General features: G+C 54.0%; 1 protein-coding gene across 1 annotated transcript in view; it reads right to left on the bottom strand.

Moving 5' to 3' along the window:
- Positions 1 to 17,698, bottom strand: part of Kif21b (kinesin family member 21B) — a 44,351-nt gene extending 26,653 nt beyond the window's left edge. Inside the window, exons 1-9 of the mRNA XM_077802946.1 lie at positions 17,673 to 17,698; positions 17,145 to 17,430; positions 16,591 to 16,971; positions 8,167 to 8,413; positions 3,696 to 3,988; positions 3,307 to 3,489; positions 927 to 1,076; positions 691 to 825; positions 226 to 393 (exon numbers count right to left, since the gene is read on the bottom strand). Of these exons, the coding sequence (XP_077659072.1) occupies positions 226 to 393; positions 691 to 825; positions 927 to 1,076; positions 3,307 to 3,489; positions 3,696 to 3,988; positions 8,167 to 8,413; positions 16,591 to 16,971; positions 17,145 to 17,430; positions 17,673 to 17,698 (1,869 nt within the window). The remainder of the gene's footprint in view (positions 1 to 225; positions 394 to 690; positions 826 to 926; positions 1,077 to 3,306; positions 3,490 to 3,695; positions 3,989 to 8,166; positions 8,414 to 16,590; positions 16,972 to 17,144; positions 17,431 to 17,672) is intronic.
- Between the last annotated feature and the right edge of the window lie 4,317 nt (positions 17,699 to 22,015).

Below are 22,015 nucleotides of genomic sequence, written 5' to 3'. Positions count from 1 at the left end.
GTTTATAGGCAGATGTGACAGATTGGTGAAATCTGGGCATTGGGGCAGGGGTGAGGCCCGAGAGTGAAGGCCCCAAGACCTAGAAATAGTAGCTAGGTGTGCCCTGCCCAACAGTTGGCGAGAAGCCCCAGGAAGCCTGTGCAGCCTTGGAGTCATAGAGCCTTAGGAGGGTCTGAGCCAGAGAGCTAAGCTAGCTGCTGGGGCTGGGGACCTCCATGTACCTACCAGGCCACAGTTGATGGAGATGCCCTCCTTGGCCCGCTCACCCGTGGCCCCTGTCCGCTTCAGCCTCTCGGAGCCAGCCAGGTCCACAAAGTGAAACTTGGCTGTGAGTGTCTCGTATTCGTTCGTAGGAGCTGTGCCCTCGGGAAGCCCTGTCACCGACTCGTTCACCTGTAGCAGAAGAGAGCCTCTGACTTGCCAGCCCTCGCCCACCCTGAGGCAGCAAACACAGTATGTACACACGCCTGATTCTCATTCATGGCTGCGCGCAACTCGATATAGGTCTCATTACCCCATTGCATAGAAGGGGTCACTGAAGCTCAAGAAAAAAAAAAAAAGAAAAATCGACAAGTGGCAGGCAGGGCAAGCCCCAACTCTGGTTTGCTAGCTTGGGTCCAGGGCGACTCATGTTGTCCTCCCTCAACACCCCCATAGCCAAAAGCTCCTGGGCCCCAGAAGGCTCCTCACCAGGTCGGGCTGGGCACACACACGCATCTGGCACAGGTGGATGGTGAAGATGGCGTGGGAGCGCGAGCTCTGTACATTCATCTGGGTGCTGGCCGTGGTACGGGACAGGGCGCCCTGCTTCAGGCACTGGATCAGCTGGGGATAGAGGCAGAGGTGAGGCCTCAAGAGGCTGTGCTACCAGCCTCTGGCCTTTCAGGACGTCCTGTGCCTGCCCTGTACCTCCCGCGGATGCTCACCTCCTCCTGGGAGTTGATGAGGCGAGACGTGACGCCTGTGGTATAGATGCCACCATTGGCATCCTCGTGGATCTTGATGTTGGACCTGCGGTGGCGAGCGTCAGGGTCACGAGTGCTATCAAACAGGTCAAGGATCTCCTCATTGTAGAGCTGTGCCAGGAGGGAACAGGGCTGGGTTCATATGGCACAGAGCGCAGGGCTCCCAGGGGGCTTCTCCTGTTTCTAAACCACCTTTATTTTGCAGAAGTGGAAACTGAGGCTCTGGAAGTTAACTTATCTCACCCTGGTCCCTTTTGGGTTCTGAATTCTAGGATCTTTCTCCTGGACAGGGGAAGGAGGGCAGCTGGGCCCTGGGCAGACCTACCCTGAGGTGGTACATGGTCCCTCAACTTTGAGGAACCAGTATCCAGCAGCTCTCAGTCCCAGTAGGTAGCTAAGGACCTAAAGGGACAAAAGGATGTGGACCCTAGAGAGCAGACAAGGAAAACTTGACATGACTTGGGCAGATCTTATTGCAATACTGGACTGGAAAAGAGGGGATGGAATGATTCCAGATGAGGGAAGGAAGAGGCAGAGCTCAGAGACCTCCAGGGACCATTCCCTGATCCCCGTGGTCCCTGGCGGTTGACATAATGACCACCTCCCAGTGAGGGGAGGGAGGTGGCGGCTAGGTGCCTTGCCCTATGCTCAGCAGGGAAAGAGATCATGGAGAAAGGGTGACTGGGGCCCAGCCTTCTGGGGAGCCCAACGTGGGGAGGTGGCCACCCATTTCAGATGGTAGCCCAGGAGATTCCTGTGATTGGAATCAGGAGCCAGGAAACTTCCACTGACAGTCTGGGGTGGTCAACAGGCAGGGAGCTGGGACTGGGAGAGGGAGAGGGATGGGGGAGAATCCAGTGGGGCCAGGGGGAGGGGGACTGCAGACCTCAGACATCTGAGGCACTGAGGGCCTTAAAGGGACAGAAATATCTCACAGGAAGGGGAAGAGGAAACAGAAGGAGAGATGGTAAAGAGGGGGCACTCTAGTGTCTGTCTGTATTGGGACAGACACACTGCATCGTTTAACCCCTTGTGGTTCACCCCTTGGCATGGATTTTATAGAAAATAGCCTCCTTTTGTGGATCCCCATGGCAACGGGATGGAGAAAGGAAGGAAACAAAGAGATGTGAGAGAAAAGCTAATAGCGATACCCAGCAGCAGGACACACACACACACACACACACACAGAGGCAGGCAGTTCATCAGAAGCAAAGGTCTAGAAAAACAAATAAAAACTCCCAAGCCTAAAATATAGGGTCCCCCTAAGAAATCAGGAAAGCAGTGGCCATGTGTATCCAGGAAGGAGTGACTGTTCTGACGGGTAGGAGATGGAGCATGGGAAAGTGTGGGCAGGGCTAAGGTCACATACTTCCCTCAGAGGACAACCAGGGTACAATCGGAGCACCAGGGTTTTGGGATGAGAGCCCAGGGTACCTCTAAAACCAGCAAACACCACAGGGTTGGGCTCCTTGGCTTGGGTATTTAAATGCTAAGGATCCGAGAGGCCCAATCACATGTCCCAGAGAAGCCTGGTCAGGCTCTTGGTGGAAATCATGAGGTCTGCCTGCCTTCCTAGAAACCCTTTGGGACCACCAGGGGCCATTCTCTGACCCCCATTTGACCTCCTTTGGGAGGGCCCGTTCACAGTAGGGACTGCCTACACCTGGGTTACTGATCTGGGGCTGAGCACAGCCCAAGTGTCAAGGAGCCTAGAGATCTCATCCTTCGCCCCAGAAAGTTCCTGGATGCCACAGTTTCAGGCTGACACCCTCCCATTCACAGTCAGGGCTGGAGGCCAAGGAATTCTCTTCTAGGGACCATTTGCCAGGAGACCCAAGAAGACTCAGAGCCAGGAAGCCTCTCAGCCAGAAAGGGACAGGCAGGCCACTTGAAGGTGGAGGAGGGACCCAGTGAAGGCCAGAGGAAAGGCAGGAACCAAAGTTGTGACCATGCACAAGTAACATGCTTCCACGTCATCCTCGCCAACCCTAAGGAGATAGACATCACCCCCATTTTGAAGATGAAGTTCAGAGCGTGAAATGACATACACAAGGTCACATGGCTAAAAAGTGTCAGAGCTAGAATCAGACAGGGTTTGAGGAGATCTCATAGGTCACTGACTCCTTACCATCTGATGGAGGAAACCCTTCAAAGCATCCCACGGATCCTCCTGTCCTTGCCTGGGGACTTCCAGCAGCAAGAAATTCATCAGCTGTAGATGCCCCTGTGACTCCCTAGGCTACTCGACTGCACTGGAGGAGGACCCAGCGTGGGTGGTTTTGTGGTCTACCAGGTCTCCCTCCTGCCTGTCCCTCCTGCCTACCCTGCCAGAACACAGTACCTCCAGGAACTGAGCGCTGACTTTGAATTCGGGCCCAGCCACACCCTTCTCCTGAGCCCGTCGCTTGCGTTCGGCGATGCCCCCGAAGAGGTGAGCTATGGCCCTTGGGATGATGCCCTGCTCCTCCTCTGACGTCACCGTGTCGAAGCCAGTGCCCATAGTGTACGTCTTCCCGGCCCCCGTCTGCATTGGCAAAGACAAGGAGAGTGTTACCCAGCACCCTCTGGAGGCACCAGCGTGGAAGTCCCTCACTGTTCCCAGCCCTCCGGCTCAGCCAGATCCTCAGACAATAGACCAAACCATGCAGTTGTCTCAACTGCTCTAAAGGTGGGGCTCAGATGAGGGGACACCAAAGTCGGTGGCCACTATTGGGGGTGGAGGTGGCTTACCTGCCCATAGGCCAGCACTGTGGCATTGTAGCCCTCAAAGCAGCCCTCGATAAGCTTGTTCACACAGGTCGAATAGATCTGTTCTTGCCAAGTGTCCAGGTCAAAGACAAAGTCATAGGTGAAGGCCTTGTCCTTCCCCAGTAGGACCTGGGGTTCTCCTGGGGTGACAGACGTACAGATGTGACAGCCCTCAATCTTCTCCTTCGACAGCTGGGGCCGGATCCTGCCCAGGATAGAAAAGCCCTGGCTCAGGCCCTCCTTCCTCACATTACCTGCCAGGCTTCCCACTAGCGCTGGGCAGAGAGGAAGGGGGGGGAGGAGCTAACGGAGGACAGCTTTGGTGACACAGTAATAAAAGAATCATACCCCTAGACAGCTGTTGCTAACATTTATTGAGCACTCAGTGTATACTAAATCTATTTTTAACATATTTTATATAAATTAATCCATATATTCTTCACTATAAACCTGTGAGGCATCTATTATTTGCCTGATTTTACAGATGAGAAAATTGAGGGTAAGAAAGTTCAGATGACTTGTCCAAGGTTACATAATGGCAAGTGATGGGGCTAGCGCCAGATCTGTGTGGCATGAACCACATATAGTCTTGCCAGATGTGGTGCATTCCTATAATCCCAGTGACACAGGAGGCCGAGGCAGGAGGATTGTGAGTTTGAGGCCAGCTTCAGCAACATTAGCAAGATCCTCAGTAATTCAGTGGGACCCCACCTCAACATAAAAAATAAAAAGGACTAGGGATATAGTTCAGTGGTAAAGCACCCCTGGGATCAATCCCCAATTCTGTCCCTCCCCACCAAAAAAGGAGGGAGAGGGGGAGGAAAAAAAAGAAAAGAAAAAAGCACACAGTTCCTGGCTGGACTGGGGACCTTGGAGATCAACACCCTTCCGAGCAAGAATACTCTGCTTCTGTGGAGGCAAAGCTCAGGGCCAGGACAGGGAACAGAGGGACAAGCCTGGTTCTGGGTCACATTCCCCCAGGTCAGGGCCAAGTTCTGAAGGAGGCCAGAGCCTCTGCCAAAGCCTGTGGGGGCTGCAGGGATCCTCCAAACCAACAGCGCCCCTTCCGATGCCAGAGCCTGGTGGACAGTCACCAGGTCTGGCTCCCTGCAGGAGCTGAAGGGCCAGACAAAGCAGAATGTGGCATCTCAGGCCAAGTTAAACCTTTCCTGCAAAGGGCAGAAACCTCTAGAAAGGACAGCAGGCCAGCCACAGGGTAGGCCTATCTCTCAGACGCTGGGAGGCCCCCTGACACAGAGGACAGTAAGTGGCATCAGGACTGAGTGGGGAGCTAGTCATGGGCAGAACTGTCTCCATCAGTTACCCCTTCTTCCCTTTTCCAAGTAGCCATCACCATGACGAGATCCCCATGGCAACCATGCATGAGTCAGTGAGCATGCGTGTGAAGAGCCTGGCTGAAAGCGTCCCCCAACACCCTAAAGTAAAGGGGGGTTTAGGCTCTAGTGCCCATGGGCTCACACAAGCCAGCCCTGTTGGCCAGGCACTCACAATGAGCTGCTTGTGAGGCTCCCTCTCCCCAAGCCAACATTTACCAAGAGAAGAAAAGAATGAGTGGGACCAGGCCAGCACCCACCCAGGGCCCAGAGGCGCCCAGCCACAGAGCCCAGGGCCTCCAAGCTATCCTCCTGTCCCTGTCCTGAGCCCAGCCCCCCTGGCACTGAACAGTTTCAGATGAGCACCTCAATGAACTGTAGGCCAGTGAGGTGCTCACCTGAAACTGTTACCTGCACTTGGCTTTAAGGGAGTGGACTGGGGAGGTGGGAAAATCCCTGGGGAGGGGGCAGTTATTTCCCCAGTTGCTTCCACATGTGGTGTTTGGGTTTTCTTTAGAAGTGTTTTCTCTGAGGTATGAACAGGTCCTCATGATGGGTGGCTCTCCCCAGAAAGGAATGGAAGCCCAGGACGTTGCTATCCTATCCAGTTTTCCTGGGCCAAGGTAAAGTGAGAAACTTGCTTCTCAGCCTCCCACCTGAATTGGTTTCTGAGTCTTCTGTTTTTGTTTTTATATCAGGGATTGACACCAGAGGCAATGAACCATGGAGCCACATCCCCATCCCTTTTGCTTTTTATTTTGAGACAGGGCCTCACTAAGTTGCTTAGGGCCTTGCTAAATTGCTGAGGCTGCCCTTGAACTTGCGATCCTCCTGCCTTGGCCTCCTAAGCAGCTGGGATTACGGGCATGCACCACTGTGCCCGGTTCTTGCTCACCCTCTCTGGACCTGCAGACCAGAACCCCACCCCAAGAGACCTCAGGGTCAGCAAGACTCCTATCTCTACATAAATAATGGCAGCTCAAACACTAAGTTCTCACTGTATGCCAAGCAGCATCTGCACACTGACACATACTAACTCATGACAACCCCATTTATGGATGAGGAATCCAGGATGGTGTCCTCCAGCGTCACAGACAGTAAGGAGCCAGTTTGAGCTCAGGCTGTCTGCATGCATGTCCCTGTGATGGTCCTGCACTACACTGTCTATAAGGACAGGGGCTCAGAGGGCCAAGGGCAAGTCTCATACTCAGACAGAGGGATAAGGCACTGCACAGGCTACTGGCTATCAGACAGGACCTCAAACCTTGCTCTGCCCTGGGCCTGTGGGACCTAAGACCAGGGCATTTCCTCCCAGGACATTTGGATATTCCCAGGTGAAGCAAGGTTCTGGCCCAAGCAGCCTCTGAGGACCCTCGAGCTGCATGGGCAAGCACAAGCTCCTGAGGACACCCTCCCCACGTGGCTGCCTGCGATGGGATTTCTGGATCCAGTTCAAATACCATTTAATTACTGCAGGCAGATGGCAACACTGGCGATTGGAGCAAATCGAATCAGCATCCCCAGAGACAGTGGGAGCAGGCAAGGGGGAGCAGCAGCCCCGCTGTCAGAGCCCTTCAATGAGAGGGGCAGCCTTGCCTTCAGCAACTAGCCCTAGACCACCCAGGGAGCCCGCCTCCCAGGATGGAGAGAGTCAGCAGGAGAGCAGTCTGGAGGGAGCATGCAGACAAGGGCACTCCAGGGTTTTAGGGTTCAAAAGTTGTAGGCTACATTATTGGTTCACCCTGGGACCCTTTGTTGGCCCAGCACATTCTGACGTGGGGTTCTCTGTGGTTAGAGAGAGCAACAGAGCCCCATGCTGGCCCATTCTAAGCATGAGGTGCTTTATTAGGGCACAGGTGGGTGAGCAGTGTCACCTAGAAAAACAGGTACCAGCTGGAAGAGAGAGGACATGGGCTCTGGATGAGTCACTATTCTAAAAGCAACTGACTAGGAGAGGGAGAGACTGACAGTCCCAGGAATGGGACTGAATGGGTAGCTATGGATGGAAGCAAGGGAGGATGACTTCCCGGATGCGTTCCCTGTGCTAGTTCAGGGCCAGGCAGCCCCCTCAGGTTACCTTACTTAAGTGATGCTTTCAGAAAGGAAGGAAGAGACTCAAAGTGGTTAAGCTGCATGTACAGTACACAGTGAAGAAGGGCGTCAATCCTGGCTCGAGCTAACTACAAATGCCCTTGCACTTCTCTGAAGGCATCCTACCCAGAAAACTCTCAATCCCCAGATCACTAAAGACATTTCCTCCCCAGCACCACCATCAGAGGCAGGAGTCCTACATGTTCATCCACACAGATGCCTTCCACGGCTCTCCATCCTGGGGCAGCATTCCTCACCACACCCTGTCTCAGGGAGAATTCAAACCTGGAGGGCTGGTCCTTGTCCAGCCTCTGAACTCTTGTGGCATATGACTCTGGACTTCTGCCTGGGTTATCTAGAGATCTTCCCAGTTTTAACTTTCTAAGAACAGCATCACCCCAGCCCCCAGCAGCCTGTTCACCTGGTCCCACTGTGAATGACATCATTTCTTTGGGTTGCTGTCTAGGTGGCAGTGATCCATCCTGCCCCAGAAAAGAGAGTTCCCCTTAAAGCAGGGTGGCAAGGATGGGAACCACTTAACCCTGGTGCATGGGGAGAAGTCAGGAGTGTCTCTGGGCTCTTCTGACCACACCATGGGCCCTAGGAGCTATGGACAGAGCCAGGACTAGGGTGAAGCATGTGCCTTAAGCACCAAATTTAAGCAGGCAAGGGAATCAGACAAACCCTCAGTGATCCAGATAAATTAACACAAAAGACAGAAAAACCCCAAAAACCTCAAATTGGCAAACTATGGCCCTCGGGCCAGCTGCTTGTCTTTCTGTCCATCGCGGTATGTGGCCCAAAGATCCTGGGTCATTTCTGCCCAGAGCCGCCTGAATCTCACCCAGGGTCATCTCACCCCCAAGCCCCACCCCTCCCGCTTCCCCCTTCTGCAGATCCTGCCCTGCTCAGAAAGGCCCCGGAACCCCCCAGAACAGAGCCTGACTATTTGCCACTTGGCAAGCCGCAGGCTGAGCGGCGGCGCGAGGAGAAAGGGCCCGGGGCTTTTCAGAGGCAGGATCTGGCACCGGCGGCGAGGGCGCAGAGCTTCCTCCGCTCACAATTGAGCAGGGGCTGGTGTGATGTGGGGGCGGTCCCCCGCCCCCGGGACTCGAGCCATCGCGGCGACAGACGCGCGGGCGGCTGGGAGCCCCCTCCCCCTGGGCCTGCCCCCAGCCGCTCGGTGCCGCCGCCCGCGGGGGACAAAGGCTGCGAGCCGCGGGCCGGGGCTGCGGGAAGAGCTGAGCTCAGCGGTTCCTCGGCTCTTTGAGGAGCCTGGAGGACAGGACAGAGGAGACAGGGAGGAGGCAGGCCGGGGCGGGTGGCTGCTGAGAGGCTGCCAAGGATGGAAAACTTCCTCTGCAGAGGTAACAACTGGGCACATCCGGGCACGTGCCTGGAGCCCCACACCCAACCCCGCTGAGGGGGAGGGGGAGGGTGGGGACTGCCAGCCTCACCTCCAACCCTCTCTAGTGACATCACGCGAAGCCGGCCAATCACCCCTCCCAGGAACTCCTCCCAGTGACCTTGGGCTCCCAGGAGTGAGTTTAGCTTCTTAGATGAAGTCAGTCCCACCCATCAGTAGGGCTGCTCCCACTTCCAACTGACCTGCCAACCAAATCTTATCCTGAGGCCCCCAAGGGCCCCTGGCTCTTTGCATTTGGTCTTATTTCTCATTGAGGAGAAGTAACAAGCTGTGACCTTAAGATGTCTATGAACTGTTCTGGAATTCTACAAGATTCTTACAAAGATGGTGCATGGTCTGTGATTCCTGATGCATCTTCTCTGTACTGTACCCACCATGTTCCTTGCTAGGTGCTATTTAGGATGCTGTTCGAAGTTAGGCCATCACATACCATTTAGTTCTAAAGTTGGAATTTTTTGCCTCTGATTCACAAATGAGGCAAAATCTTGGCTCAAGGTCACGGAGCTAATAAGAAACAAGATCTTCTATGAAGATTACCTTCATTAGCCCTCAGTCCTGAAGATTCCATCCAGAGGAGTACCTGAGACACCTAGCATGCATGCAGCTGCCCACCTGTGTGTAATTTGGACTTGAGGACTTCCAGGCAGAGGGACACCCTCTCCTCCCTAGGCCCTACCTCACAGACTTTCAGAAGAAGAGAAACCTGGACTAGACTTAAATGACCAAAATAACCAACATGACTAGATCCTTCAAAAAAAGCTTCAGGGGGCTAAGAGCATACCTGCTCTTTGCTCCAACAGAATCCCTAATGCCTTCCTGGAATCCTGAATTGCAGCCCCCAGAGGCTAGTCAGTTTCTGGGCATGCAGCACCAAAGCCTGAGGGGAAAAGTAAAGTTGGCCCCGATTCTACTGCTTCCCTCCTCATGTCCAGTCCCAAATCAGCACACCTGGCTTCAACCAGGATGGCAGGGGCAGAGGGGCAGTCAAGTGTTGCATCCTCCATGGTGGAAATGTATGTGTGTTTGGGGGCAGAGGTAGGGGAGGGACACAGAGAGAACCCCATGATCTTTCTTTTTTTTTTTCCCCATGATCTTTCATTTGCTGGCACACCGGGTCACTTTGCCATGTTGTAACCTGCCAGGGGCCAGCTCTTCCTCATCAGTGACAGGGCAAGATCAAAGGGGAACTTAGCTACAGCAGGGGGGATTTAGATAAGCTAGCAGAAAGAACTTCCTGCCTGCAATGATTGTTAAACTGAACAGGGAAGCTTGGAGGAGTCTGGAGTCTTCTTCCTCCAGCATCCTCTGCCTCCCAGGCCTCATCCCATAAGGACGATATCTACTATTTGTTGAAAACCTGGGTTCTCAGCTCATTGATGCAGATGAAAGGAGGTACTGTGTCGTGACAACCCTAGGAAGCAAGGGATATGTTTAGGGAGGCGTGGAAGGTGAGATTTAACAACCGAGAGTCACACAATTTGTAATGGTGGAGATGAAATTCCAACGAATCCTACCCTTGCCTAGTCTGGCTGCATCCCCCAAGCAACTCTGCACCAGGGCAGGAGAGAGGTTGGACTGAAGAAAACCGATCCCCTCAGAGAATCTCCCTGGCTGATGTCACCAACAGCTGCCAGCAGTGCCATGAGGGGCCTGTTGGGAAAGTATTTCCCCATTTTGTCATTAAGGAAGCTGCGGCCCCGGGGCCTGGGAAGCATGGAGCTTGCTTCCCTGCCAAAGGCAGCAGCCCTCCTCGGCAGCAGAAAGAAGACGTCCGCACCCCCTTTACTGAGCACCCTCTCCTCCTCCTCCTCCTCCTCCTCCTCCTCCTCCTCCTCCTCCTCCTCTCCCTGGCAGCCTGCCAGTTCTGGGGAAGGCGGCTGGAAGCAAAATCCCTGCTCTCTCTGGGGAGTCTGGCTCTGAGACACCAGGGGGGATTTAACTGACTGAGCCCAGACAAGGCACCTCCCCACAGAGGCCAGGCATCTATCAGTCAGGGCGGCAAGATCCACTTTGGGGTGCTGACCCTTTTAGCTGAACTGGGAAAGTGGGGGCAGAGCCACCAGAGAGCCCTGTAACAGCCTGAGGGTCTTGTTGCCTTCCCCATAGAGCTTCCCTGGCCTCTCAGACTTGTCCCCAGCCCAGCCCTCCTGCAGCTGGCCTCAGGGAAAAGACTGGGGCTCCCTCTGAACCCTCACAAGAAGGTTTTGTATAGTGGAGCCAAAGGGCATGGGTTTATGAGGCCCTGGCGGGCCCAGTGAAAGGGGTCTGTCAATCCTTTCTGCCTGACTTTTGCCCCTGAACAGGGTCTTGAGAGCATGGAGAGGTAGCAATACTCAAAGAAAACCTACAGGAAGTGTTGGGGTGTCAACCCCACAAACAGGGTTCAGAACTCCCCCCCCCCCCCCGCCCCAAGGATGTGCTTGACCATCCTTTCAGTTCATCCCAGAGTCCTGGCCATGGTCTCCTGAATCATGCTGGGGAAAGGCTGGCAAACGGGAGGGGTGTATGGTATGAGGCATCTGGGGAGGGTCTCCCTGCCCTTCACCCTCTAGGCCATCAGGAGTACTCCCCAGAGAGGCTGAAACCAGGCACTGGGGAGGACATAGGAGAAGACAGGATGTGGTGTCAGCAGCAGGGAGTGGGATGCAGAGGCTGAGAGAAAGGGCCAGTCTCTGTCCTGAGCTGCATGTACCCCCAGCCCGCCCTGTGCTGGCAGGCTGGCTGCACAGACCCGGCTGTGAGCAGCACCAGGAGCTTCCTGAGCCATGGACTGACTCCTCTGGCTCTGGGGCCTGGGAAGGGCAAGCCTAGCTCAGGGAAGTGCCACTCAGCTGTGCTCTTGCAGACCCACCCCCACCATGGGGCATCTGGCAGGGGTTTCCCATGACCTCCTGGGAGACAGGAGATGCTGCAGTTTGGCTTAGCCCAGAGCCCAGAGCTGTGATGACATCTGCATCTGGTGGGGGACAGCTCAGTGGGGACTGGACCCTGGGGACGCTCCCCTGCTGAGGAATGCAGAGCAACAGACTGGCTGGCTGGCTGGCTGGCTGGCTGGCTGGCTGTGGAGGGCTGGCTGTGGAGGGCAGGAGCCAAGCTGGCCCTGGCCCTGCCCCCACTGCCAGTCTGTGCAGTAGGTTCTCTTGGTGCACCTTCATTCCACCTAGGTCAGCCCAGCCCAGCCTGTGAAAGGACTGACAGGCAGCTTCCACCACCAGCTATGATAGTGGCCTGCCACGGAGAAGACAGAGGTACAGGGACTTAAGCATCTGGGGACATGAACCATGGCATGCCCACCTTTCCATGCTTCAGAGCAGCTGGAGGTAAAAGGGGGAGTCCTCTAGAGAACACTGCAGTCCACACTGCTGCCAGCCTGGGGCTTCACTGCCCCTGCCCCAGCCTCCCCTCTCCTCCCTCCATAGGATGGGGGGTGGGTGGATCTGTCTTAGCTCTGCTCCTTCCAGCTATTCTAAGTGCGGGTAGGAGGACACTGCTTTCCTCCTTAATGTCCTCAATTGCAAGACTGTCCAGAGGGTAAAATGAAAGGCCAGGAGGCCCAGGAAGCCTGGGGTTCTCACCTCTGGCTGAGGGAGGTAGGGTGGCAGCAGGAGAAGACTTGGAAGCCCCAGAACCTCCTCCTCTAGAGAGTGCCAAGAGAATGGGGAGGCAGGAACTCCCCCAAACCAAAAGGAAACCACAAGGATTTAGGAACTAGGGCCACGGCGGGGATGGGCAGCCCTATGCCAAGTAACCCTGTAAGGCAAATCCCTTGTCACACAGCTGCACAGCGCTGCACGCTGCTCCCACATTCTCCTCCAGGGCAACTGTCTACAGAAGTAAAGCATTTGAAGAAACCGAAGCAGAGACCAGAACACTTAGCCAATTAGCAGCTGGACTGGAGGTGGCTTAGAGCAGTCTGAGGAGCCACGTGCTTGCAAAGAGGAGTGCTCTGGGTTCAGATCCAGCCTCCTGCATCTGCTGCTGTGTTCACTCGTCTATAAAAGGAGAGTAGCCTCAGTTTCTTGGTGGGTGTAATAGGATAATGCAGGCACAGTGCCTGGCACAAAGTAAGTGTTCAACAAATCATAGTGCTAAGCCACTTCCTAGTTCACTCTCCTTTCTACCACAGCAGGCTTTCTGCTCTGAATAAATAAATAGATGGAGTCACTTTGAATCACTTTACCCAATAATTCACTGCAGCTTAAAATTAGGGAGATACTTCTTAGGTATACTTAAATTAGGGCTTATTTTTTAAACATTTTATTCATACTTGACTCTGCAGGTATCTGTTCCCTCCAAGAATTAAATGCCTTCTACTTCATTCAAACCTCTGCTCTGCATAAATGAAAAAATCAGAACAAACCAGGTGTCCCCATTCCCCAGTGAGTAAAACTGAGGCCCAGAAGGACAATCAGGAAAGAGGACCCATGACCCATTTAGCAGATGCATTGCATTGGTCCATCCCTGCCCTTTGCTCCCGGAGCTGTAAGAGTAAGGGTGTCAGGCATGTGTCACCTCAGTTACCTTTCAGCCCCAGCCCCAGCCCCACCCTTAGGTTTACAAAAGCTGAGAACCAATCAAGCATGCTGGCTGGGTGGTGGAGGAGGGGAGGTTTCCGGGGCTTGTGGTTACTACACTCCACTTCCTTGTGATGATGTAAGCCCTGTCAATGCAGCAGGAGGCCACCACCAGGACTCTCAGGTCTCCACACAACCCTCAGAGCTCCTGTCCAGGCCTCAGTTTCTGCAAACTGGGAAGCATGAGATGCAGTTGGCATCAGTTGGCTCTGAATGGCTTTGGGACCCTGAAGGCACCCACATGCCCACCCCCATAGTTCAGTCTTCTTCATTCTCCCAATCCCACAATGCTCTTGATTGAAAATTTAGATAGCTATGGACCAAGATTTCAGACTAGTCTGGAACCAGGGAAATAATTGCAGCTAGAGAACCCCAATGGGAGAAGACAGGGGTCCACTCTAACACTGTCCCTTGGGTCCCCAGCTGGGGCTCCCCTCAATTCCCTCAGCTACCCTGTTCAACCCTGTATTCTCAACAGATGGATGTGGGACTGGCCAAGGTACCTCCCCCTCCCCTGCACACTAAAGGAAGGAAGTTTAGGGAAGCTAGGCAGAGATAAGCGGGAGGGGGTTAGGCAACACTAAGGGCTCCCCTCATGGTGGGGGCTCAGAGCTGGGGGCTTGAAAGGGTCTTAAATAAACTCACCATGTGACTTGGCTTCCTTCCCCAATTTCGACTTTGCCAACTTGCATCTCTTAACATTTGTCAGGCCTGTATTTCTGCAGCTGGCGCAGGTTACAGCTCAGCCTCACGTCTCTCTAGCTGTGCTACATGTCCTCCTCCCCCACCCCCAGGTAAAGGCCAGTTCTAGTCCAGCCCAGGAAGCTGAGAGTCCTTACAGTACAAGGGGATTAATGGATAAAGGGATCAGAGGGCAGGCCTGAGGGAACTGTCCTGGGATCTCTTGGTAAAAAAACTGACTAGCCCCCCAGGAGCAGATGGGCCTGACTCCACCTAGCTGGGGAGGCAATGGGGTGGGGCTTTGAGAGCCTACATACACCTGGACATTTCCCCCTAATCCTGAAGCCCCAGGTCCTGCAAATTTCCTCCGGTTTTTCCGGAGCCCAGGCCTTCCCAGCAGCACTTTGCAGATGGCCAGCTTTGATCCTCATCCCAGATTAGAGCCCAAGAGCCCAGGGCCTGGAACTTCACCTAGTGGAACAGCCTGGGCCTCTCTTCCTAAGCACACACATCAGCCCAAGTCTGTCTCAATCCTGGCCTCCCTGTCCCAAGAGCTGGACTCCATGGTTCACAAGTTAATCTCATGGGAGTTCAGAAAGGCTTCAGTTAGGGACAAAGGACTTCCAGGAAGTCAGAAAGATAGCTGAACCTGGCAGGAGGTAGTAAACCCTGGGGAAGCAGTAGGTATAGGCAATTCCAAATCCTTAGCTCTTCTCATAGGTGCAGTACTTGACTACAGCCCCACACCCAATCCTTTAGGTGGCATGAGTGGTTTCTGGGGGCAGGAGATAGGACATCCAAAACAAGGAGAACTCCCCCTATGGCTCGTTACTGGCACCATCTGCTCCCCCTCCCAGCCCAGCCTTGGCCCAGTCCTACCCTTAGTTCTCTGATTTGAAACTGGGTTCTGTCCAGGCATTGTCTGCCTTCCACGGCCGGCTGCCCATTGAGGTCTGGCGTGTGCCGGGCTGGGCGCTCAAGCTGAGCTGGAGAGCTAGAGCCCATGGCAGAGAGGAGTGGGCGGGGCCCTTACCTTCCTGCAGCCCCTGAAAGCCCTGGCTCTTTTGATGCAGGATTCCTTACACGTTTCCTTCCAGATCAGCCACTCAAGGCAAGGCATGGGGACTTCACTTAGGCAATCTGACTGGGAAGATCACCCTAAAGCACTGGGTGCAGAGAGCAGGCACAATCCTTTCTCTGTGGACAGGGCCCCAGGATTATTCTGGTAATGTGAAGGGAGCACTGGCTTCTCACCCTTGACATAATGTGCTGTCCCCTAAGGCTCCCACTGCCCCCCGGGAAACCCCTCATCTTACCATGTCCCAGCCCAGGCTAGGGACCCTGAACAGATGTGGAGGGCCTTTGTTTGACTCTCTCCTGCAAGATGGAGTCTAAAGGAAAGCCCCCCTGGAAGGGGCACCCCAAGCTCCTTCTTTCCCAGCCCTGGTTCACACTGGATGGGGGTTGCAGCTTCATTTCCCTTTTATGGTGCTGGACTCTCCCCATCTGCAGCAGATGCCATATTTACATTTCTCACTCCCACTCCTCACCCGTGCACCTCCCTCTCTCGACCTCCAAGGGCTCCTGCTGCAATGTCAGCCCCAGCGACAGCCTGGCCCCGCCCCAGTCAGCCCACCAGGCACCTGCAGGGCTCCTCTTTGTCTCAGGCTGTTCCGAGCCAGGAAGGCTGTACTCAAGTGATGCTCTGAATGCTTCCTGGGGTACAGGGTGCAGGGCCTCAATCTCCCTCCCTCAGCCTCAGATCTGGGATCAGCCTCAATGCCTCCTCTCTAGGATGCAGAGGACTGTCCAGGTGGCTAGGGGCATCTGCCCTGGGACAGGAAGTGGGGCCTTCCTCCATTATCATTTCTGGCCCTGTCTAGAAGCAACTTCCCAGGACCCCTGGAATCTGGGTCATCTCTGACCCAGGGGATCTGGAGACCTGTCTCAGGGACCCACTGTAGACCCTCCACTCCCCCTATCATATAAAGCTGGGGCAAAGCCTCTCTACCTCCCTGCCTTGGTGAAGTCCCAGATTGGTACTCTCCTAATACACCCTCTCAAAGAGAAAACCCCCAAATAAAAACAGGGAGAGGCAGTGTGGTGTAAAGCATCTCCACCCAGCACAAAGAACACAGATGGTTCAACTTTGCAGTATTTCCTGTCCCTGTACCTCTGTGTGCCCCTCCCAACAGAACCTACCCAGCCATGTCCTCTCTCAGCCTAATTTCTGTCAGATCTCTTCACATCTGAGAGCTGTCAGGAATGGAACCCCCAGAAAAATCTACCCAACCCTTCCCTGTTCAATTTCACCTGAGTGCCAGAGGATGGGCCAGTGTCACACCCTCCTGTCCTCTCAAAGGTAGCCTCTCAAACATACCTAATCCCCCCTCCTCTCACCCCATCTCCTTTGGGGGCAGGCCCTGCAGGATTCTTTCCATTGACTCTCCACGTTAGGCCAAAGCACCATTCCAGCCCTTCCGTGGTCTTAGAACCGATCTCTGCAGAACGAGCTCCGGGAGGGTGTGCTGCCTAGGCTAGCGGGACCGAGCACAGAACTAGCTGACTTGGGTAGAGGAGGGCGAAAAAAATTTCCCTTCCAATATCCCGCTTTGAGACAGCAGCCTCGTGGGGAGGCGAAGAGGAAACGCACAGACGCCCGGCCTGGGCCAGGGCTGGGTGTGAAATACCGGATTTCCTTGTTTATTCGATATTCTGATCATTAAGGGCTCCCAAGAGGGGCCCGAAATTAACCACCCAAACAAAGCCACCTTCCAGCAGTCCGCCGGGCCGCCGCTCCCCTGCGGCAGCGGGGCCAGCGCGCGGCGCCCTTCAGCCCGGCCCACGCCGGCCCCTCCTCCGGGAGTGCGGGCTCCAGCTCCAGCGATGTCCGTGCCCCCGGCTCCAAGCCCACCCGAGACAAAGCCCGAGCCCCGCCGCTCACGCTCCTTTTTCCCGCTGTCGGTCCCTACCTGACCGCCACCTTGACGCAGCAGTCCCCCTGGCCAGCCATGGTCTTCTGACGCTAGGGTCTGGGCGTGGATCAAGGGCGGGGGTCCGGGGGCCAATGCCCAAGGCAGCGGCTGCGGCTGCCTGAGGCGGGAGCGCGGGCACTGCTGGCGAAGGCTGTCGCCGAGGCTGGAGGTGTCATGCTCGCGGGCGACAGGCAGAGGGGCTTACCCACTGCCGGCCCCCCGGGGTCGATCCAGCACACCTCTTGGAGCCATCGGGCGGCGGCGCGTAGCTAGCTGACAGCCGGCAGCGCGACCCACTGCTCCCCACCGCGCGACACACGCGCTCACACACCTCCCACCCTGGCCACTACCTCCCGCCGCAGCGCGAACAAAGGGGGCGGGGGCCGACCCGGCCCAGGACCCGCCCCGAGCCGGGCAGAGCAGCGCCAGGCCCCGCCCCACCCCGCAGCCACCAATCGAAGGGCCCGAAAGATCAGCAGGGGCGGGACTTGAGCCTTTAAAGGGATCTCTTGGCTCGGGTCCACCGGGTTGCTGGGGGCGGGAAGAATTGGGGGTAGTTGGGACGGCCGGGAGAAGCCAACCACGCAGAAGCCTGGATCCTCGGAGTCGCAGAACCTCAGCTTCACTGGGACCTTCCTTTCAAAAATGAGGAAACATGCAAAGAGGGGAACTACCCAAGGTCACACAGCGAGTTAGTGGCTAAGCATGGGTAAGAAACCTGGCCTTGGGGCAGAGCGCTGCTTCAAAGCATCCCACAGTGATTAGCGGTTTACAGTTTGAAAAGGCCAGCAAAGCTTCCCTTCTGCATTTATTCCAGTAAGTTCGCCAACCTTTAGTGAAGGGGATTCTTGCTGGTGTCTAAGTAAAATTCCCCCCACCTCCACCCTGCAGCATTTAAGTCCATCTTTCGATAGCTTTCTGGCCAGACTGCTAGCTCAGACTGGGCTCTCCATACGTCTAGACCACAGTCCCATTGACCTTTATGACCCACGGATGACCCATCAGGCCCGGCTCACACTCTGTTGTGGCAGTGGGGGCAGAGGGGTCAGTGTGGGAGGCTTGAGATGCCTCAGGAAGAGGAGGGAACAAAGGGGGCACTCAACTCCAAGGGCACCTGGATGGAGAGGCTGGGTGGGGAAGTGGATGGGAAGGGAGGGCCAAAGAGTGCAGCTGCCTGCAGGAATGGATATAAAGGACAAGGGGGTGCCATGGAGACTTTAACACAGGGCAGTTATGGAGGAGGAGACCAGTGCTGTGGAGACACAATTCCCTGTCCAGTCCACCTCTCCTCCCTCTGAGACTGGACTCCTCCTTCCTGCCCTCCAACTCCCAACATTGGGGCCATTCACAGGGCCCCCTCACCAGCTGCCCTCCCTTCACTCACTTCACCCAGCTCCCTCCCCTGGATAGGGCCCAAGAGGGCGACCCAGCTGCAACTCCAGATGTGAGTTGAGATCTCTGGGGGAGGGGAGAAAGGGGAGTCTGACTCCAAGCCTCTTGCATCACCCTCAGATGATGAAACCATGTCAGAGATTTTGGCAAGGATATGGGTTAGGGTCGGAGAATTTATCTGTTAGTGCCATTTTCCTGTCCTGTCTCCTCTACCGTCCCCCTAACACCCCAGATAACTACTCCATCCAGGAGCTCAGATCCCTGTATGGTTTGACCTATTAAGTTCAAACCAAAAAAACAGAAAATTTCAACAGCAGATTTCAAGGTCAAATCAACACCCTCTCATCCTCAGGGCAAATAGAAGGCTGCCATCAGCAGGAGTACCCCCAAGGTTGTGGTAGGGGGTTCCTGGTGAGATCTTGCACCCTTTACTAACATTTGAACACTCCCAGAGCTGGTAACCAGCAGAGTTGAGGAGTCAGATCCTGGACATTCTCTCCCCATCTTCCAACCAAAATTAGCGATAGGGAGCAGCGTAACACAAACAAGGTACTTCATGGGCATGTTATTTCATCGCTAAACCCCTGAGCTAGACTTTAATATTCTTTTTCAACTTTGCAGATGGGGAAACTGAGTCTCACCCAGCATATAAGCAACAGACTCAGAATTTGAATTTGTGCATATGATTCTGGACTCCCCAGATCACCTCTAAGCAAGTGCCAGGAGGATGGGAGCTGGGCTAGCCTAGGGTTTTCTTGCAGGCCCAATAGCCTCCAGGCCTAGCCCTCCCAGATGGCAATGCTGCATTTTGTAAAACTGCTCTCCCACCCACCCATCTCTAGGCTTCTTTGGGGCCCAATTCTGGTTTCCTGCCTGCAGGAGGTTGGCTGTAACTTCCGACAGTAGGTGACCCTTCTGACTCACAGTTCAACTGCTGGGAAATGCTACCAGAGCCACTGCCCACCCCCTCTGCAATCCTCCAGGCCACAATCCAGAGTGTCCAGCTAGGACAAGCAAAGAGACACATTGGCTGCAAACTCAGACCTCCTAGAATCAGGGCCTCAGGATTTTGGTTACTTTGATCACCTCAAGCAACTCCCTCCTGGGCCACCAGGGAGCAGCAGGACAGCCCAGGGTCCAGACTGACTCCTGAGCTCCGCTCCCATAGGTGAGAAGCTAACAAGGGGATTCAAGGTAGAAAAGAGGCTTAAACTGCAGCTTGGGAGATTTAGGTTAGACAGGTCAGAGGAAGCCTAGGACAATCCCTGCCCTTTTCTGTCTCTGTCCAGCTTCAGCACAGCCCCTGCTTCCTCTCTGGTTTATTCCCACTCCTTCTGTCTCCTTTCAGCTGCTCTTCTTTCCTTCCCTCCTCTCCAAACCCTGAAGTTTCTTAGAATCAGCCACATAAGGCACATAGCATCCCCAGTACTTTCCTCTCTGCCTGACAGAAACACACACACATACACACACACACACACACACACACACACACACACTGGCCCTGAGTAGAAAATTGGACTGGAGTTTGAGTCCCAGGTTTTGTCCTGAACTGAGGCCCTTCCCCCAGGCTTCTTGGGGCCTCCATCATTTCTCCTGACATGAGCTGTGGGCGTCTGGGCAGATGGGAACCTGGGGGAGGTGTGGGGAGCCCTCTCCAAGTCAGGAAGCTCCCACGCTACTGTAGTTAAAATACTCCAGCAGCGACTTGGGGCAGCCATCTGGCCGAGATTTCGCTCAGGCACGTCTCAGCTCTCAACAGCAACCCCAAAGGAACAAATCAAACACCTAAGAGATACATGTAGGCCCTAGAAATGTCTCCAAGGATGGCCTGACCTTGAGCCATCTTCCCTTTTATTATTTTCTTCAGTGTTAGAACTGGGCATTGGCATTTGCAAAATCTGAGCATTGACCTCAAATTCTGGGAGCAGAAGATAGAGTTCTGGACCTCCCGCTCCCCCCCTCCCCCCGCAGCTGTGCTAGATTCCGGGAGAATGGGCCTTAACCTATCCTCCAGCAGATGTCCAGCCACAACCTCCAGTGTTCTCCAAGAGAAAGAACCCAGTTTTGCCTGCTAGCAGGAGCTCAGAACCCCAGGGAGTGTCCACAGGGCTGTAGTCTAAGAAGGTCTGAGCTCAGGCATGGGTTCAGCCTCACTTCCTCTGTTATAGGGGGAGACAGACTTAGCCACAAAGGAAGCCAGAGGTTGTTATAAATAGCAAGGAAGGAGAGAACTGTTGTGGATTACAAACACCCCACTGGTCTTAAAAAAAAATCTTATTTTGTTTCAAATGATAATTAGTATTTAATGAATGCTCCATATAACCTCAAACATGAAATCTTCACCACCACCCCTTCTACTTTACAATGCTTTCTGACACAGTATTGGGGCCAAAGGTAATTGTCCACGTCACCAAATCCTTAGCTTGGAAAGAACCCCTTGGGTCACTTAATGCACTCCTTTATTTTCAGATGAAGAAACAGGCCCACAGATGAAAGGGACTATCCAAAGTTGCATTGTAGAGTGAGATTTAGGTTAGACAGGTCAGAGGCTGAGCAGTAAAACTGAAAGTTTAGTCCCTATACTTCCAAAGCAGGGCCGTTTCCATGATAGCACAATAGGAACCCAACAGCCAAACATCTGAGATTGGGCTGTCAGTGAGTTTATAGTCCTGACAGAAGTTCAGTCTGAATGAAATAACAGAAGATAGCCCCTAGGCTGAATTGTGGTCTTTAAGACATAGAGATCTAGGCTCCAATCCTAGCTCTGCCACTCATTAGCTATATAACCCTGTTCTAGTGATGTAACTGCAACAAGCATCAGCTCCTGCATCTCAAAATGTTAGAACAGTCACCTCATTGGGCTATTACAAGGTAACATGAGTCAAGCCTCCAGGCTGGCAGTCAGCACAAAATAGATACTAATTTCCTTTGCATTTCCCTTGGATTCTGTATCCCTTCCTCAATGGATTTGTCATAACAAAGTTCCGGGAGAGAGAGGGAGTCTCAGAGGTGAGTGTAGGTGAGGCTGGGGGAGGAGGAGGTTATGGCAAGGAGATTTGCTTGGTTTAGGTCATGGGTGTGAGGTCCGGGAATGGCAGAGGCAGATCTGCAGGAAATTATCCATTCTCTGTCAACCACTCAGTGGTGGAGCCTAGGAAGCCAAGGGAAGTTTGCAGTCAGAAGGGAGCCTTGGCATGCGGGATCTGTGCTGTACACAGAGAGGCTGCTGATAAGGAGATCTTGCATCCATCCTGCGGCCACACTGGACCATAAGTGTTGTTTAAGTTTTCTCATTAAAACCTTCATAACAGTGAGGTCAACACTGTTATCATCCTCATTTTGCAGAGGAGGAAATGAGCTCAAAGGTCATTTGGCTGGTGTAGTAGTCATTAGTGCTGTTTACATATTTCCTGCTCTCTGTCTTCCTGCGCTAGGTAGGACTGCAAGTCCTCAGTCTTCTTTGATGGTAACTGGTCATGTGACTTTAACCAATGAAATGTGGGGCTTTGCCAGCTTTAATCAAGGAAATGTGATACTGGTATGTGTCACCTCTAGGTAAATAAATAAATAATAAAATGTAAAAATTAAAAATCTCAGTGGCACATGCGAAATGATAACAGCTTCTATTGCACCATTTCTGTGCCGGGCATTGTGCTAAATGCTTCCGATGTATACTATAAGGTAATGTGCATGGTAACCCTAGGAGGTAGGAACAATTATCATCTCCATAAAACAAACCAGGAGCTGGGTGTGGTGCCACACACCTGTAATCACTGGCTCAGGAGGCTGAGGCAGGACAATTGTGAGTTCAAAGCTAGCCTCAGCAAGT

The sequence above is a fragment of the Urocitellus parryii genome, chromosome 9, assembly GCF_045843805.1.
Source record: "Urocitellus parryii isolate mUroPar1 chromosome 9, mUroPar1.hap1, whole genome shotgun sequence".
NCBI lineage: Eukaryota > Metazoa > Chordata > Mammalia > Rodentia > Sciuridae > Urocitellus > Urocitellus parryii.
The sequence above is the reverse complement of the archived record's forward strand: the minus strand, read 5'-3'. Positions and strand labels throughout refer to the sequence as shown.